Genomic DNA, 18,882 nt, shown 5'->3' on the forward strand with positions numbered 1-18,882 from the left:
ATTACCCAGGACGGAGACGACGGTGGCCTGGCAACAGCGGACTGTGAGAAGGGGCTGGATGGGTTAGATTCTAAAACGATGCTGAAGAAGGAGGAAATCGGGAGGAAGGTTTTTGTCTGAAGATCTAGAACGCCGGTGCCAGGGGAGGTCAAGAGAGGACCAGACGCACCGCTGAGAAGTGCGAGACGCCCTTGAGACAAGTGGAGGGGTCAGGAAGTCAACGCAATATTGAGTGTAGAGCTCTGGAAAGAGGTCCAGGGCAGAAATATAAATCTGGGAGTCCCTAGTGTATAGGTGGCATTTAAATTCATGAGATTAGAGATCACCGAGAGAATGAAGATAAACTGAAAAAGTCCAAGGACTGTGTCCCGTGGAAGTCTAATGGGGGGCGGGGCAGGTCAGGAAAATGAAGAGGGACCAGCAGAGGAGGCTGAGAGGAAGAGCTGCGAGCTGCCAGAAAGCCCAGAGAGGGTGGCATCCCGCAGCCACGGAGAAACCAAAGTATTTCCGGGAGGAGGGACTGAGCACATGTGTTAAATCCTGCTAAGTCAAGTAAGGTAACCAACAACTGGACTTTGCAATAAGCCGATCACTAGTAATTTTACTATCACAAGCAGTGGGGGCTAAAGCGATTAGAGTAGGTACCAGAGAGAAGGGGAGGAGAGAAACTGGAGCCATCAGGTGTAGATAAATACTTTGGCTATGGAGCAGCCTCCCCTCATCTGTGGGGCAGACGTCCCAAGCCCCCCAGCGGATGCCTGAAACCGCGGACACTACCCAATCCTATATACTCTTTTTCCCCCATAAGTACACACCTATGATAACGTTTAACTTATAAATTAAACGATTTTATAGACAGAAGATTGTTCTTATTATAGCTTTTAGGAACCTCAGCATATGGTTCTCGTTCTTTCCTTATTAAGTCAATAACTTTCACCTTTCCACTTAAAAGAGGCACGTTTTGGCTTCTCTTGGCTATATCCACCTCGGCAGCATCACTGCTCTCGCACTTATCAAGTAAAATAAAGGTGACTTGAAGACAAGGACCGCGATACCATGACAGTTGCTCTGATGACTGAGAACGCTACTGACTGACCGACAGGCGGGAACGCAGACGACACGGAGACACTGAGCAAAGGGACGACTCGCGTCCCAGCTGGACAGAGCGGGACGGAGCGAGATGCCATCACCCTACTCGGAATGGTGTGCGACTTTAAACTAACGAATTTCTGGAATTTCCCATTTAACGTTTTTGGACCACGGTGGACTGCGGGTAACTGAAACCCCATACAGTGAAATCTCGGGTATGAGGGGATTACTGTAAGATAGAAAAGAGAGTAACGAGCGGGCAAGGGGGTGCGGGAAACGGAAAGACGGACGTGAAGTGAGATCGAGATTAGCTTGATTAAAAAAGCAAACGAACGAACCCCAAAAAGGAGACCTCGCAGCACGGTTACAGGCCAGTGGGAAAGGGCCAGACAAGAGGGAGATATTGACGAGATAGGACAGAAGCCACGGGCCTGAGTCGCGAGAAGAGCTGGCCTTTGCCAGGACACGAGGCCACGTAAAGTGGACTCGGCTGGGGGGCAGGCGTGTGGGAATTTCCCCGATTGTCTGGTTTTTTTTTTTTTTAGGGAACAGAAAGCAAGACCAAGAGCTGAGCGTGAAGCCGGGAGAGGAGTTTTTCAGAGAGAAAAGGTGAAATGCGATAACCATTTCAGAGAGTGGGGAAGTGAGGGCAGTCGACCTGTTGAAATGGTTTTCTCCAACCACATTCGGCTCTTCAGACGCAGAGAGGGAGGCGGCAAAGGGCTGGCTTTGAGCCAGGGTTTGGTTTAGCCAGAGAATAACACAAAAAAATCAAGAACGGGGTGAGAGAGCTGAGGGCGTGTGCCAGGAGTGGCTGTGACTGCCTGGGAACAGGCTCCGTGACACGGGGGTGACTCCTAACTTATCCCGCCTCCCTGGACACGTCTAAGAATGAGGAGGGTACTGTTAAAAATGACACAGGACAGCAGGTGTAGACTGGACGACCCCGGGCAAATGGTCACTCTACATGAGACAGAAGTGAACACACAGCGGGAGTGAAGGACGAGGCGAGGATCAGTGGGCTCTCTGTCCTGGTGGGGTGAAGGGTGGATGTGGGAGTACTAGAGAGAGCGATCTAGAAAGACAGGGCAGGTGTTCAGAGCACAGGACGCTTGGCGTTGAGAGGATGACGGTCTTTCCGTGATCAGAAGGGAGGCAGTCTAGTGCAGGGTGTGAGCAGGGGAGTGAACAACCAGAATGAGGTGGGGGACGGAGGACATGAAGACTAAGGCTAGGGATGAAAGGCTTACTCTACACGAGGGTCCTCAGCCTGGGCTGCACAGGAGACCCAGCTCGGGAGCCTTTAAAACTCCAATGCCCGGACCACACATACCCTCAGGCCAATTACGGCGGAGTCCCCATGGGATTCAAAGTTCAGTATTTTTTTTAAATCCTCGGGTGACTTCACTGTGCAGCCAAGGTGTGTCCCAGCATTCGACATGACAGTGAAGCCGGCAAGAATACGGGGGAGAGGGGCTGTGAGAGAGGAGTTAACATGTTCAGAGAAGAAGGCCTACGACTCGCCAGGTGACAGCGATGCGAGCAGGTGGTGCGACCCGGTGACGCGAGGTTGGATGGAGCTGGATGTCTTCAGGGAGAGGGGAAATGGTTCGGAGGCCGCAGTCAGGGACGAGGAGGGCACTGTCCCACGCAGGCCCACCTGTACAAGCACGGTAGGAGGGAGACACGCACCCCTCAGGACTCCGGGGGGACAGCCTTCCCCGGGAGAGAGCGAGGTTGGTCATGTTTAACGACAGGAAGAGAAAGGGCATCCAGAAAAGCAGTTCAGGAAGCAGATGTTGCTGAGTTCTGGACGGCCCTGTCTGGGGCCTGGGGACGCAGGGGACAGGCAACGAATCAACAGAGGCGTGAGGGGCCGTCCGGAGCCTATCGTCCAGCACCTAGGGGGCCTGTGGTGACAGACTGGACGAACCTTGTGGCCCACGGCAGGCAGTGCTCCGAGCATTCGAGGAGATGCCTCCAAGAAATTGTTCCCTTATGTTCTTGTCAGTTCTCCCTAGACATGAATGGACGTCAAGCTCCTTGCGGGCGGGCGCCATGGCCTGTGGTTCCCACTCACTCTGTGGCACCTCGAATGTGCCCGCATCCAGCGGGAGCTCGTGGGCACGGACACAGCCCCAAAGATCTATGGGAGGTTTGGCTTGCGACCACCCGGCCGGACACTAGTGTCAGTGGCTGACCCCCTGCACACCGTGAGCACCTATGAGACGACGCCCTTCGACTCCCAGCCCAGACCTTCTCACCGGGACTTTGCCTTCACCTGCATCACCGCCTTACAGGGGTCCGTGCCGTTGATAAAAGCAACAGTCACTTGAGTATGTGCTTCTCAGATTCCTAGTATAAAAGGAAGCCTGCAGGTGACTGTGCATCTGAAAACACAGTGGGAGGACTTCAGATAAAACCAACGACACAAAACCGTTCACGGACAAGAATAAAATAAAGCTCCTACCTTCTGATGCCCAAAATATGTGGACGGGTTTCGAGACGACGTCCTTGCTCTTTGCCCAGCTGTCGTTACGCTGTGCGGTCCAGGCGGACACGACACAGTAGTAATCGCCTCGGTCTTCGTCCGTCGTCCTTTGGATTCGGAAACTGAACGTGTCCGTGTGCTCTTTCGAAAAGATGAAGTCCCCATCCTGGGCTCGCTGCTTGCTCCTCTCTCCGTACCTGAGCGTCCAGTCCCCGTCCATGACTGCGAGGAGCTCGCTGGTCGCGACGTCGTCACTGCGCTGGCTCGTCCTATAGTACCAGGAAACCGTGAAGCGGACGCTCGCCTCCGCGTTCTTCCTGCCCGCTATCCGGCACTCCAGCTCCGTGAGGTCGTCGGAACACTCGGGGACCTTGGAAGCATTCAGGTACACCTGATAGTCCGGTTCTGAACGAAAGAGAAAGGAGCCAGGATTTAAAAAAAAAAAAACAAAAAAAATCAGATGGCAACAAACCAAGAATTAGCAAAAGGAACAAGAAAAGACAAGTACTCCTCTCGTCCTGACAATGAAATGCCCACCCTACCGCCTCCAGGGACAGACATGAAAGTCACTGCGTTGGAGGGGAAGAGTCTCGCAAGAGTTTGTGACTGTAAAACCTGTACAACACTGTCCCCCGCTGTGGCCCCAAGAACACCTCCCAAGGCCAGAAGCCCAATGTCCCTGATCAGAGCCTTGATCTGTCCATCGGCTTGGGGTCTGCTGTCACTGAGAAGCTCGGGGGTCCAGGCCAGGCTCTACCAAGATTTTCTCTGGACTGCCCAGCAGTGCCCAGAGACCCCACTGGAGCAGCCCTGGAAAACCGTATCCCAGAGGACATTCTAAAATGTGAGGCCAATCAACGCTACCATGGCTCGGGTTCCTGCCGTGCTTGGAGTGTCCCAAATGCGAGGCCCTAGGGTCGTCGTCCCCCTGGAGGCTCAGCCTCACTTTACTGGTCCTCTGACTCTTCCCACCGAAAACAGTGGTTAATAAACACCCCGACCCTGTCTCGCCCAACGGCATTCTTTTCACCGCCACGTGGACCTCCCGCCCACGGTTCCGGCACCTTGAAGAGCCCGGCTCCAGTAAAACCTACTCACTGACGACCACCTGGCTTCCTTGCCAGGCACGAATGCTGACAGGGGGAGGGAGAAAGGCCACCGCCCTGTTACTTGTCACACGTATACAAACCCCTCTTTCTTCTGAGGTTCACGGCATCGATTTAATCTGTTTCTGCAGTTCTACATTTCTGTCCTCGCTGACCCCAAGGCCTTCCCCCACGCTCGCCGAGGAAGCGGTATTGGAACCGTGTGTCACCTCCTTCCCTCCACCCACCTCTCTGCGCGTCACACTTAATTACCCGACGTCCTCCAGTCGCCACAGTCTCACCCCACTGTGGTGACCTGTTTGCGGTGGCCCTCTCTTCTCGAGTGTCCTGCAAACTTCTACTCTTTCTTCAATGTCACCTCCTCTGTGCCCCCTCCCTGTGATCCCCAGAGTGTGACACGCTTTCTCTGTGCTCCCGTAAGCTGTGCGTGTACTCTTGGGTAGCAGTAATCCTACTGTTATACCCCTTGCTTGAAGATCCCATCCCCAAGATCCAAATACACAGCCTTGTATGCAGTAGGCACTCAATGTTTGCTGCCTTAGTGGTTAAGGCTTTAGAAAAAGGAACATTTTTCTTCCATAGCACTTGGCCTTCCGGGAGAAAAATCACTCGACCTAAACAGAACTTTCTATTTGCCAGCACTATCTTTATTCACATCACTTCAAACAGTTTAGTTTTATTTAATGTTGTTTTTATTTATGACTCATTCAGGTTATAAACTGCTGAGGTCAAAGAACTGTTCTTTGGTGATTTACGCTTCTAATGAAATATGTAACATCATGACTTCTCCAAGAATGATTCACTGGGCCAGGAAACGGAGAGAACTCAAAATCCTAATCCCCACAAATGTCATCTTCACAAGCATTTGATTGCAAGTGAGGCTGGACCCTGGGCCGTATAGGTGAGCCAACACGGCCCTGCCCGCCCAGGGGAGCAGGCTCTGCCAGGATACGGATGCTGTAGAGAAACATCACGGGCTTCTGGAAAGTCATCCTGCCTCCTCATCTTACAGGATGGGGGTTCCTGCCTCCCAGGCAAGATGCTAACACACCACAAGTCCTCTCTAGTTACAGCTGAGGAACAAATACCAATGAAATGTAGTTATACCGTCACGTGCATAAGCCAGGCTATTCCCAAATTATCCCACATCTGCGGTTTCAGACTCTTTTCTCATGTCAGATGTTGGCACAGCGGCTGGAGTGCGGACAAAGACAGCGAGGTCTGTTTAATGTGGAAGGGACAGACTTGGACTGGCTGTACACACGGCAAGATGGCACTGCTCTTCGTCCCCCAGGACCAACCCGAAACATCGCCTCGCAAAGCAGCAGTAGCAGCTGTCACTTATGGAGCCCCGGCGTCGTTTCAAGCACGATGTCAGGACCCTTCCCCTGTGGTACCACGTTAGCGTGAACAACAAGCTGTGAGGCAGGAAAGAGCTGTGGTGAAGAGCCAGGGGTCTGGAGCCAGGCTGTGTTCAAACCCTGGCTCTGCCGCTTACTTGCTGTGTGACCTGGGGCAGATTACTGGACCTCTCTGGTGCCTCAGTTGCAAAAATGGGGATTATAATAGTAATGATCTCATAGTATTACTGTTGAGGACTGAGTTAAAATATACCTAAAAGTACTTAGACAGGTAACTGGTATGCGTGTGTCTGTACGCGTGTGTACACACACGTCGACACATACATATATACCTATACGCACATGTATATATTTGTGAACTACTAGTCACAATTCCCGGGTCATATCTGAGAAGGAAGAGCTTTTAAGAGGTTAACGATGAGGTTACACAGCCCAAAAGCGGCAGGTCTGAACCAGGGCTGTCTCCTGCCCTCCACCTTTCCAGCACGTCCTCCCTCGTCGTGCAGACGTCCACACGCCCGTATTTTCTAAGCACCACTGACTGGCATCATGACCATCGGGCACGCGGAATGCCACGCCTCGCACAACACCGCTACATTACTGCCACTGGGACCCTGACCCAGGAAAACGGCTGCCCGTGGGCCACCACCTCAGCCTGACTGACCAGTGCAATTCCAAACGCCACAGGGCAACCTGCGGGGCCTTCTCTTCTGTCTCCTTGCGGATGACCAACTCCTTCATAACAAACCCTTCGACCTTCCGTGTTTATTTCCACCCCGGAGCAGGCTCTCCCCAAGTGGCGCTTTGGACACAAAGGCCATTAAAGCTGCCACGAAAGATGATAGAGAAGCAGTGAGCTGACCTATTAGTGGCCAGACCTTGGGACACGAGACGGCCGTCAAAACTGGTCCCGGCACCAACCACGGGCAGCTCTCTCCCCCACCTGCTCTGCCCCGACCCGGCCACGCCCCAAAGCTCACTCCCCGGACACTGGAACCCAGCTGCTCCCCTGCTCTGGCCCCAACTCTTCCTTGGGCTCCAGACCCATCCCCAGGCACAGAGCTGCGTCCCAGGCCTCTCGACTTGGTCTCTCCATGTCATTCGGGCATAGCACATTCACAACCTAGGTCACCTCATCCCCATCTGTGTCTCTGTCAACACACACACATTCACACATGCACAGGCATGCACGTATACACACATTCACACACATACAATACACATATACGCACATTCCACGCATACACACACACACATACACACACGCAGAGCTAAAACCCCACTCCAGACAGCCAGCTCCTCCTAACTTTCCAGTGGCTCTCCCACCATTCACCCTCCGGGCCACCTCTGAAATGAGCCATCTTCGACTCTGAGGGTCTGAGGCCTTACGCGGTCTACCTCCTCGAGGTCCATTTCTCTCATCCCAGGCCTCACACACAGTAGGCGCTCTATAAATACTTGTGAATAAAAGTGAAAACCTCCCTCAGCCTGGCCCTCTTTGCCTCCAGCCAAAACTATTATAACCTCCCCACCCAACTCCAGGCTGACACTGCTACGAGGTCATCTGGTCGCCTATGGCTTTTCCTCTCGCCTCCTGAGGTAGAAACACGTGAGCCCCAACCTAGTACGCAAGGCCCTCCTCAGTGCGAGCCAAGCCCATTTGCCCAGCCCCACCGCCCACCGCCTTCTCGCGTATGTTCTAGACTCCGTTCCATGACACATCCCACCATTCCCTAATCACCTCCTATGCTTCCATGTTGAATGCCTTCCTTCCTGCTGTTCCCTCTGCCTCACCGCCTGGGACACCCGCTCAGCAAGGTGTTGAATAAGTGACTGAAGAGAGTCTCCCATTCCACTCCAACCTCCAGCCCCAAACGGGTCTGTTAAATCCTAGGCCTCCAGACGCAGAGGAAGGAGAGTGCAGGGGAGCTGCAGCACGCATGCACCCAGGGACAGGAATCCCGCTGCAGCACGCATGCGCCCAGGGACAGGAATCCCGCTGCAGCACGCATGCGCCCAGGGACAGGAATCCCGCTGCAGCACGCATGCGCCCAGGGACAGGAATCCCAGCCTGGCGGGAGAGCAGAAGCTGGTCTCCTCCGTCTCTGCTGATACTAACCTTAGGCTCCAAAGAGGAGGACCTTATGCAAAGACAAACAAAAACGAGTGGATTCTTGGCTTGTGAACTTGCAAAGGGCGGGTTCTAGTGATTTAAAGGATGTTCAAAGGTCATCTGAACTATCCACCAGCCTTGTGACTTGAGTCAGACTTAGGAAGATGATCCCACTATGTCAGAATGGTAGGATATAGGTAGGTTCTTATTTCTTTCTTGCTTTGGTGCACAGGTGGAGATTTTCCTTTACTGTCGTCCGATGATTTTAAAACCTGTTCGCAGAGGCTGTGCCTAGTCCTCAAGGCCCGCCAAGCACACACCTCCTCTGTGCGGCCTCTCCGACGTGACCGAGAACGCTTCCTTTGAACTCACCTGGCCTGTCGTCCTCTACTTCTCATTCAATAAACATGCACAGAGACCCTACATCTCGCCAGGCTCCCTGCTCTCTAAGACTTTATCTGAACACAGCCTTGAACTTTAATCATACGTAAGTGTGTCTTAAGACCTCCTATAGGACTCTTCAGAGTCAGGGACCACCTACCTTATTCATCCATATGTGCTATGCATGCAGTGCCTTGTACATAAAGGATATTACCATATGTGCTGAATAGGACAAAATTTAGTATTTTGCATAAAAATGTTCATTTTTGGCATAAGCATTCCACTACTGATTACCGCTATATTCTGCTTGAACTCATCAAGAAATCAGCGAAGACTGTATGTAATGGTGGTTATGTTTAAAAAATGCTTATCAGATAAAGATGCCTACTAAAGTACTTAATAGTAAATGAGATGATGTCTGAGATGTGCTTTAAATTCTTCCTGAAGAGAAAAAGTGTGTGTGTGTGTGTGTTGTGTGTGTGCACACATGTGTGTGTTTGTGTGTCTGTCTGGGGGAGAGAAATGAAAATATTAATCACTGTTGAAGCTGGTGGGTTTTTCTACTTCTGTGTAAATTTCTTTGTAAATCTTATTCCAAAAAGTTAAAACCAACCAACTGCACCCACATGGTAAGCCCTCTCACAGAATGCCGAGGCCAGGCTAAGCGCGACGTCCTAAGATCCTGAGAAGCAGGGGTCTGCCCTGGACCTGGCTCCCTGCGAGGCGTCTGCTCACATCCACACCACCTCCTGAGGCCACAGCCTCCAGCAGCGCGAACCCCGCTTCGAATGAAAGACTCTGGTTTTTGCATATATGGATCATGAAACTCCTTGGTTACTACTTCAAAACAACAAAGAGCTCTCAGAATCATTGGCTAATTGGTAAAAGCGGGTATTTTGTGCCTCCAGTGTGCAGGGACCTAACTGTAGGTTTTCACATAGATTACCTCCTTTCACGTCCACGATCCTGTAAGGAAGGGATTATCGTCCCCTTTTGACAATAGTGATACCGACTGGCATTTAGGGGGCTGCCGGGTCCACGCCCTCCACTCACTTGCCTTGCATTCTGGCTTAATCTGCATAACCACCTTATAAGACAGATGCTCTTTTCCTGCACACTTCCAAAATGGAAAACAAAAACAAAAACCAACGCTCAGAGGACTTAAGTTCCAAGACTAAGACTATGGCCTTGTGCTCTGTGTGTGCGTGTGTGTGCGTGTGTGTGTGAGCAGAATGCTAGGGGAGGCTCTGGCTCCACGAGGACAGAACTGTAGGATCTCCTCACACACGCGGTTACTAACGCTCCCTCAAAGCCTGCTGCATCCCAGATAGAAGATGAGAGTGATGATGTCGGCCGAGGCACTGACCCTGAACCCCGGAGCATTGCAGGGCCATGTTCTAATACCCCCGTTGAAGCTTAGGGAACTTGGTAGAACTAATTAGATGAATAGGCTACATATGCGAATCAGAGGAAACGGGGAAGGGCTACCATCTCCGCTGATACAGATTTATTCTCTTGAATTGGGCAGGGACTTTAGAGGCAGCTGAGCAAGTTGATTAATTGCCAAAGAGTTGCCACTATCACATTTGTACAGAACAATTAAATATTCTCTAGCATTAAACCGAGAAAGCGATAAATGAGGATCTCTTGTTTTGGGAGGACACTTGACCCCATCTTAGTAGAACCATTATTACGAGGTTGCATTTAGCATTAGCCATGTCAGAGTAATACAGATAGTATCATCTGAATGGGACAGCTAAGTCCCCCACACAAAATAACACTTCAGAGGCACTTTTCTCTCTGGTCCTCACTCAACTCCTTCCAAATAAGGAAGAGTGAATTACCAGATTGGAGGTGCGGGCAGGAAAGGGCTGAGTGTGGTCAGCTCAGCCCCGCTCCTTGGGAGCAGTGCTTCCAGGAAACACATTCCTGGTCTTTTCGGGTTCCTCTGAGCCCTAAGTCAGACTCCTACGTCTTACTTGGTTAAGACCTTGGTGGGGAACAGTATGTTACACAATGAGCCCCCCAAACACCAATAAATCATCACCACCACCATGAAAGTGTACTGAGCACTTAAGTACAAGCACCGTGTGAAACACTTTTACATGCAGTATCCCATGCATTATTGTAGGAAACCGAGACAACCAAAGCTTAGAAACTTTAAGAGCCATGCCCAAGGTGACACACCCGGGAGGCGGTGAGGCAGGAGTCCACAGCTTACACAAGATCTCCTGCCTTCAGACATACTCCTAGACCGACAGCTAGTAAGAACTGCCTGTAAAAGTCTACAGATCTAAATCTTACCTCTTAGAGATGGCCCAGAACTCTGAAGTCTCCACCAAGTACTTAGCAGATTAACAACTCCTTTTAAAGAAAAATAATTACCTTCCTGGCTGGCACGCTGCTGCTGAACGAGGGGCCGGTGCTCTGGTGGGGAAGCATGCAAATCAGGTTCTTAAGCCTGAACAGCACTGGGTTCTGCTTCCTCCTGCACTTATGTCTGAAGCCCGAGGAAGCCTCCCCAATTAACGCCACAGAAGTCTGGTGCTCCCGCGCAGGGAGCTCAACCGTGAACTACGTAGTATCCAACTCTTGCCAAAGGCTCATTTAAGACATCTGATGGCGGAGAGAGGTGGCTTAATATGCAGCCACTTGCCATTCCTCCCAATTCTCTATACCGTCAGCCATATACTAAACTGGATCAACACAAAGCAACATTTGTCCTCCACAGGAACTCAGCTTTTTTACAGAAACTCCTTCACACACTTAAGATTTATTCCCTTGGCTTTTGTAGAGACTGAATATGAGAAACGTTCATTTAAACAATCACTTAGGGCCTTTTGTAAAAGAACAGTTAAAAGCACTGTCCATTATGTTATCCAATGCCCCTTAAATAAAAAAAAGCACATGATAAAATTCAGTGCCAAGAAAAAGTTTGTCTCTCTGAAAGGACTCGTTTTCCTTCATCGGAGGAGAACGGGATAATGACATTTCTTTTTGCCTCGACTTTTCAAAACGTCAGAGGCAAATTCGGTGTTCAAATGCAGTAACTAAAACATCCCAGCTACCTTGCGATACCTATTCTTTGCTTTTTTTTATACCTCTTTTGATCTTATTTTATTTTTATGTCTCCTCCTTTAAATTGTGATTCATTTCTCAAGCCAACTTAAATCTTTTTCTCTCCCCTTCAAATGTAGGACATAAATCCTAAGTAAAAGAGACTTTTTCTTAGCCTTTAAAAAATTGCCATGCTCCTCCCAGCTGTTACGAGCGCTCTTGGACTTGCCAGATGCACTTGCGTCACTGTCCTGATCTCGGCCCGCTTAACACAATGGAACATGAGACTCCCATCAGCTTCAGCCCCTCACCCACTCAGTGCACCAACCCCAAGAAAATAAGGACAAGAATGACCCAGCTTTTAGGACTCTACGCTCTAGAGTTTCAGGAGTGAAGCTGATTCCCAAAGCCCAAAAATGTTTCCACATGACAGTACTTGAGACGGACTCCACCTAAGATGACAATACTGGGGACAGAATGGACCCAGGGCCGTAATGCTCTCCACGCCATCCTGAACATTCCTTTCAAAATAAAAGAAATGAACGTTAACCATGGTGATAGATTCTGTTTTCCAAAGACGACTGCAGCAACATTTCCCAGCCACACGTCCCTTTCCAATGTGACCGGGCTATTCTACCATCAGGAGATGGGGGTCTCTTTCTCCACCCCTTCAATGTGAGCAGATTCTGTGATGGCTTTGACCAATAGGGAACAGTACAAGTGACACTGTGCCAGTCCCAGGGATAGCTTTTAACTGGCTGGGCACTTCCACTTCCTGCCTCTTGGAAGCCAGCCACCGTGAAGGAGAAGACTGTGCTGTGAGAAGCCCAAGCCATGTGGAAAGGGCCGGAGGATGAGATGCCATGTGGGCACAGAGAGAGAGAGAGAGGCCCAGGAGCACAGTGACAGTGCATGGGAAAGCCATCTGGAAGGGAATCCCCAGGCCTGGCTGTCCCAGCTGTCACCATGCGCATCAGAGACGAACCCCCTTGGGTCCTTCCTAATTCCTGACCCTTAAAATCATAAGCAATTAAAAAACAAAACAAAACAAAACAAAACAAAAAACCAGTGGTTTTCAGATGGGGCTAGGGGCAGCACCTCACTCATAAGGCTGTTGTGGGGATTAACTCTGAATGCATGTAAAACCCTTAGCCTAGTGCCTGGCACACAGTTAAGTGTTCAATAAATGGTAATTACTATTTTTAATCTGCCAAGTAGCAAAAGTGAGTTTTGTGAAATACTTGCATAGGGAACCGAATTTCTCAAGAACTCTGTGACAACATTCCACAGTCCGTGACTTAAGACGACCTATGTAAACAGAGAACCTGGCAGATCATTTGCATTCTGCCTTTTCTGGCCACCTCTCAGTTACCTGCAACAGGCCCCAGGTTGCATGTGGTATGGGATCCACATACATGTCATGTATCTAGAGAGGATCATATCGTGCCAGTCTGGGCAGAGAATCCAATTGAGAGGTCCTGGAAAAAGGTCTGCTGCCGTACTCGTGCCCAACCGGCTTCCTGACTTTGTAAAGTCTAAGCAGCTGTTAACGGTGTGAGTCACAGGCATAAGAAAGGAGGAGATTTAAGAGGAAGAAAAGAGAAGAATGCAGTCGGTTTGTAATAGGCTTTTTAGTAGGTTTACTGGGAGTGTAAATATCTCCGAACACTCTACGGGTTGAACATCATTGCTTGCTTTGAAAAACCTCGTTTTCCAATACACATATGTTAACACTACTCAAGTATCCGCCGCTGGTTCATCTATCCATCCCACCAATGTTCACTGAGAGCCCATGATGTGCAAAGCGCTATGCAAGGTGTGGGTCTCAGTGTACCCTGGCGTCAGTCAGGAAAAAGCACACGGATGACTTTCGCAACGATGGTGCTGGCACTCTGCAGAAAAACAAACAACTGGATCCTTAGGATAATAACTGAAACTTTTCCCACAATTTAGTCTCTCCATTTCTTCTCACTTTGGAGAACACAGACACCAACAAATCCCTTCCAGTTAAAAGAGCCTGTTCCCTCCCAGAGCTCGCCTCCTGTTCTCTGCCAGTCCCTGCAGGCCCCCTGGGTATGCCGGGATCAATGCACCAGTACTTCAAAGAGGCCCTCAAATTGGAGTGCAGGCAGCACTGTCTAAAAAAACCCACTTGAGCTGTGATTCTAAGTTGGAGGGGGAGGGGGTGCCGAGAGTCAGAGCTGAGATCTGACAGCACCACACAATGCACTGGGATCAGCGCCGTGAGACAAATTCAGTTCCAGAGATGAAAAATCTTTGGGTGCTGACAACATCTGTTTTATTTTGAAGGTTGCTAGGGAGAAGCCTGGCTGGGCCAGCATTGTTCCAGTTCAGTACTTCATAGCGAGCATCCTGCGTGGGGTTCAGACAGCAAGAATAAAAGCTTGCCAGATAAAGCCTGCTCCTTTCACTTTTCAAATATCAAAGAATCCCTTTGCTACCAGGGGTGACAAACACCCTGCCTACTCAGAACTGGGCGTGCCTTCCGCTTACTCCCTGATTACTCCTCTTCTTCCTGCCCCCTCTGTCCCCACGTGCCGGCTCCCCATCTTTGCCAGATAAAGGCCTACTCGGAAGAAACAGATCCACTAGCCAATGAGTAGATTTCATGCAGAGACAATGAAGAGCTAAGTGTGAGTGGGGCGGGGGGGTGGGGGATTGTCTAGCATCACATGAAGGAGGAAGTGATTTCCCGGACTTTGAAGATGTGTTAGCGCCCGATAATCAGAGCCAAATGCCTCCAACAGGGCTCAGCACGGTTGTGGGACAGCAGAGAGCTCAAGCTCAGAAAAAGAAGTTTCACTTGCAGGCCTGTTTCCAGCTTCGTGATAATGGAGGGGCGGGAAGTGAGGCAGTCCACACTCCTCGACCCCATCCTGCCTGAGTTTCCTTACAATTAACTACAAGACAGTAACAAAAATTAGGAAGTCAGCCCGGCAGGACAAGCATTTAGGACGATAAGAAACGGGGAAGATGACGCTGGTAAAAAGAAAGGACGCGACAGTGATCTTCGCATAGATGACGAACTGTTATAAACGGATGGCAAGGCGCCAACAGTTGAGAGCCACCCTCGAACGCTGGGAAAGCAGGAAGGCCCTTGCATTGAACTGGCATCTGCAAATAAAATCATTTTGGGATTCTGGGCATTCCATGAAACACCCGCATTCCATTAAGTGCAGGAATTCTCTTCCTGCACTGGGCTAGAGCACCAGCTCCTGCCAGGGAGCACCCAGAATCTAGGAAATGCACAGGGAGGATGACGGTCCTCCCCTCCCCACCCCCCCAAACAGAGATCCATTTCAAAGAGCCATTCAGCAGGGCCGGCCCTGCAAATCTCACACAACAAAAGGAAACTCTATCCTCTCAAATCAGAGTATTGAAGCGACTGAGGCCACATTATCTAAACATTTCCCTGGCCTGCCAGATTCCATTTCAGCCAGTTTTGCTTTCGCCCACAGCTTGGGATCCATCCAAGCTCAAGTACGCCTGTCCTGATACCAAGAACACCAAAATAATGCAACGCGCACATTGCTCTGACTTCTCCGGATGTCCTCAAGGAGGAACTAAGCCTGAGAGGCTAAAGAGCCACCCCCCAAGCCACTCACCTAGCCAGGTCACATCCACACTGGCTGGGACAGACATGGCCTCTGCCACCTTGTGCCAGCTCCTGTTGTGCCCTGGTGCCCAGAGCGCCACGTGGCAGAAATAGTGGCCAGAGTTCTCTCTGCTGACATCTCGAACGAGTAAGTGGTAGGAGCGGGCACCCACGTGACTCAGAGCAACATGAGGAGAGCTGTGTGCCAGGGACTCGCGGTCCAGCCGAGCCAGCACGTGGGGGCCGGGCCAAGTGCTGTCAGGTGTCCTGCTGAAGTACCACGTCACCTCGGGCCGGACGTCATCCGCTCGGTCTGTCGTGATGTTGCAGGCCAGGTCCAGCTCCTTTCCTTCGGTCACAGACACATTCCTGCCCACAGCGGCTCGCAGAACTTGAAAATTAAAAACAAACACATCTAGATAATCTGCGTTATGTTTTCCCTCCCACGCAGCCCCCTTTAGATCATCTTTTACGTTCTTTCTTAGGACATTAAAGTGCGAAGGCTCTGTACAGTTGTAAGTGTTTGAGAATTATTTATTGAATAAATTAATGAAATACGTCACATTTCTTATTTCAAAAAAAACAATAATAGCAGCAAACCCTTATATACATTTACTATATCCCAGGCACTGTTCTGAGTGCTTCGTAAATACTAGTCTTCAAAAATACCCTGCTAACATTATCTCCATTGTACTGATAAGGAAACTGAAGCACAGAGAAGTTATGTAACCTGCCCAAAGCCACACAGCTAATATGTGGCAGAGCTGGGATTAAAATCCGAGCTGTCTGCCTCCAGAGACTCTACTCTTAACTGATATGGTATCATTTGAAAAGAAGTCTGAACATCACAAACTAAAATTATACTATCTCCTTGTGCCTGATAAGACTTGGGTGATTTTACAGAGAAAGGACAGTTCAGTTCTGACTGGTACATATCATTAGCTGGGGACTAGGAGTGGGGTCCGGAGGCTAGAGGGTAGGAAGCGAGGGTGAAACCCATCTTTTAGGTAAAAGAGGAGGAAGTCCTACATAGAAGGACCAGGAAAGTGAAACCAGACAACATGCTTTATGAGTCAGTCTTCAAAACGCAATGTACTTAGGGCATCATTTATTCCGCTAGGGATTTCCCCTTGGACTTAAACATAAAGCACATATTCTCAAACCAAAACAATGACTTCTGGATTATCAAGCCACTGTGCTCCCTCCTTCGGGTAGACGATTAAAAGCAGACTATATTGAGATGAAGCCCTGTACTGTCTGGTGCCACAGTCTCGAGGTGAGGTGTGGTTTCAGCGACCCCCTGTCACAGCTTTTTACGTGGAAACATTTTACTGTATTTAGGGGGTTTTTAAAAAGAAGTTGAACATCTGTAATCAGAGCAGAAAAACATTCAACTTGTGGTAACGCGCTGGGAACAGCTGCTTAGATGACACGTGGCCAGTACCTCCCACGGATTCGAGTGGCGGCAGGCAGGCCTGGACGTCCAGCAAACGTCACTGGCTTCCCCTGACATCCTGAATAGGCTCAGTGGCGAAGGCTGGTGCCCAGTTCAGGAAAAGACCCAACTCTAAAGCCACGCCCTCTGGAGTCAAAGCCTGACAACATTTCAAACAAGTGTTCCAGGTCAAGTTCAAGACCCCCCTTGATGAAGACAGGAAAGGAGGTGGGCACGGTAATTAGAAAAAGGAATTTAAAGTCTAATTTCTCACCTCCACCCACACTCCAAATTCTTCCTTCTCTTTGACCCTTTTTTATTTTTAGTTATTTTTATTTTATTTTTTTAGGCAAGGCAACCCTGGGTTGACCTCACAGATTGCAAGGACCTTGTCAGCTTACAATCTCTTACTTTTTATTTTTTATGCCAACAGCACCTGGTCTTCCTAGGTGGTCTCCCATCCAAGTACTAACCAGGCCCGACCCTGCTTAGCTTCTGAGATCAGATGAGGCCAGGCTTGTTCAGGGTGACATGGCCATAGACGTCTTTGACCCTTTTAAAGGGGCCAGAAGTAATTTGAGGATATCTTTTGGGAGAAGTCCGTAAGGAAATGTTTGCCCCGAGCCGGGACTGTGGTTTGAACCACCCCACGTACAATGCCCGTGCTCAGAGCCCCTGGAATCCTGCTGGAGGCCCTCTGTGCCGGCCACCAGCTGCTGGAAGTAAAAGAAGGCTCAGGAGGTGAGCTGAAATGGTCAGCATGCAGCTGTGGACCGTGTGTACAGAGAAAACAAAGTCTTAAGTTGAGGAAAGGTGGTGGACATGTCTCTTTATATAGTTCACTTTGTAATTTTCTTTCTGCAAGTGGCTAAACATCTCATCACATCACTAACCACTGTTGCCACATGTTCTGGACTGCGGGTTGGGGGGAGGGGGTCATTCATGGGAAACAGGAAGGAGCAGGCTGAAGGGAAAAAAGAACCAGTTCGAAGGATGCCCAATGCAAGACGGGGCCTCAGACAAAGCCTGCGGTGGCTCAGGCTTTCTCCCCCGATATAACCGAATCACACAGGTTCTATCCTACTGATATAAGCTGTCTCCTACGGACAGGCGCCAAGCTCTGCATCCACCAGACCACCCCGAACATGGGGGAGGGTGGGAAGAATATGGCCACGTACGTAAGAGAGCTCCATTGTTTAAGTAACTTTGTGCTGTTTATCCTAAGAATGCAATAAGGATATTTAAGGAGGTAGCTATGGCTAGTATGGGTATTAAGAGAAAAACCAGCACGCTAGGGTGGTGGTTCTTAACCTGGGGTCCACAAAGAGGATTTAGAGAGCCTGTGACACAGATGAGAAAAAAATGTTGTCTCTGTTGTTACTGATCTCTACCTGAAATACAGCATCTCCTCTCATTATGAAATTGAGCACTAAACCAGTGTGTGTTAACTGTCCCTGGGACTTGGCCCCAACAGAAGTCACGGATATTGTCACATCCCATTACACTCGCTGCAGATATCTTAAATATCATTTAGAATTATCACTACTTAGAAATCCCACTAGGCGTTAGGCCTGCCACGACATCTCATTGCTTAATGCGCTGATAAGCGATGTTGATATAGAATATCGCTACATTAACAAATTTGTCTTAAAACTATTTTGATAACAATTTCAATATCAGTGTTTGCCTCTGTCATCCTATGTATGAACTTTAAGAATTGAAACATGTTAATTGAGGAAGGTCTTGGGGCTTCAAAAGACTGTCGAAGCTCATGGCTCAAAAAAGTTACGAACTCCCAGGCTCAGGGATTCAGGGTGCTCAAGTCTTGTAAGCAGATATTACGGGTTCTGTGGCTTGTTTGAAATAAAAAATAAGTACCTTCATGACTGAACTACCTGCATAAAAAGATAACTTGCTGCAAAACTGAAACCCTTCAGCCTCCTGCCCATTAAAACAGTTGTTTGATGCAAGCTGGGTAGGCGAGGTTTCTTAGCACAGACTGCAGGCAGATCACTTCTGAAAAGGAAGGTGACCCAAGTCCATCTGGAAAGTGATTTGTGCAGCCAGTGGAACCAGGACTGACTGTGATGGGCAGTCCCTCTCCTCAGCAACAGAACCTCCCACCTCATCCACCGCCCCAGTCTCTGGGGACCTCTGCCTGCTTTTACCGCAAACAGCTCCTGCATGGTGGTCTACGTACAGAGGAAAATGCCTAGGACAATGCGGCTTGCAG

At 49.7% G+C, this 18,882-nt stretch overlaps 1 protein-coding gene and 1 pseudogene across 1 annotated transcript in view; both read right to left on the reverse strand.

Moving 5' to 3' along the window:
* The window catches only part of PTGFRN (prostaglandin F2 receptor inhibitor), a gene marked incomplete at its 5' end in the record, with an annotated part of 43,122 nt that overhangs the window by 19,001 nt on the left and 5,239 nt on the right, over positions 1-18,882 (reverse strand). The window contains 3 exons of the mRNA XM_023534893.1: positions 1,034-1,318; positions 3,560-3,985; positions 15,225-15,605. Coding sequence (XP_023390661.1) covers positions 1,034-1,318; positions 3,560-3,985; positions 15,225-15,605 — 1,092 coding nt within the window. The remainder of the gene's footprint in view (positions 1-1,033; positions 1,319-3,559; positions 3,986-15,224; positions 15,606-18,882) is intronic.
* Positions 17,074-17,192, reverse strand: LOC111745624 (annotated as a pseudogene).

The sequence above is a fragment of the Pteropus vampyrus genome, unplaced genomic scaffold (genome assembly GCF_000151845.1).
Source record: "Pteropus vampyrus isolate Shadow unplaced genomic scaffold, Pvam_2.0 Scaffold6, whole genome shotgun sequence".
In the NCBI taxonomy this organism is placed as follows: Eukaryota; Metazoa; Chordata; class Mammalia; order Chiroptera; family Pteropodidae; genus Pteropus; species Pteropus vampyrus.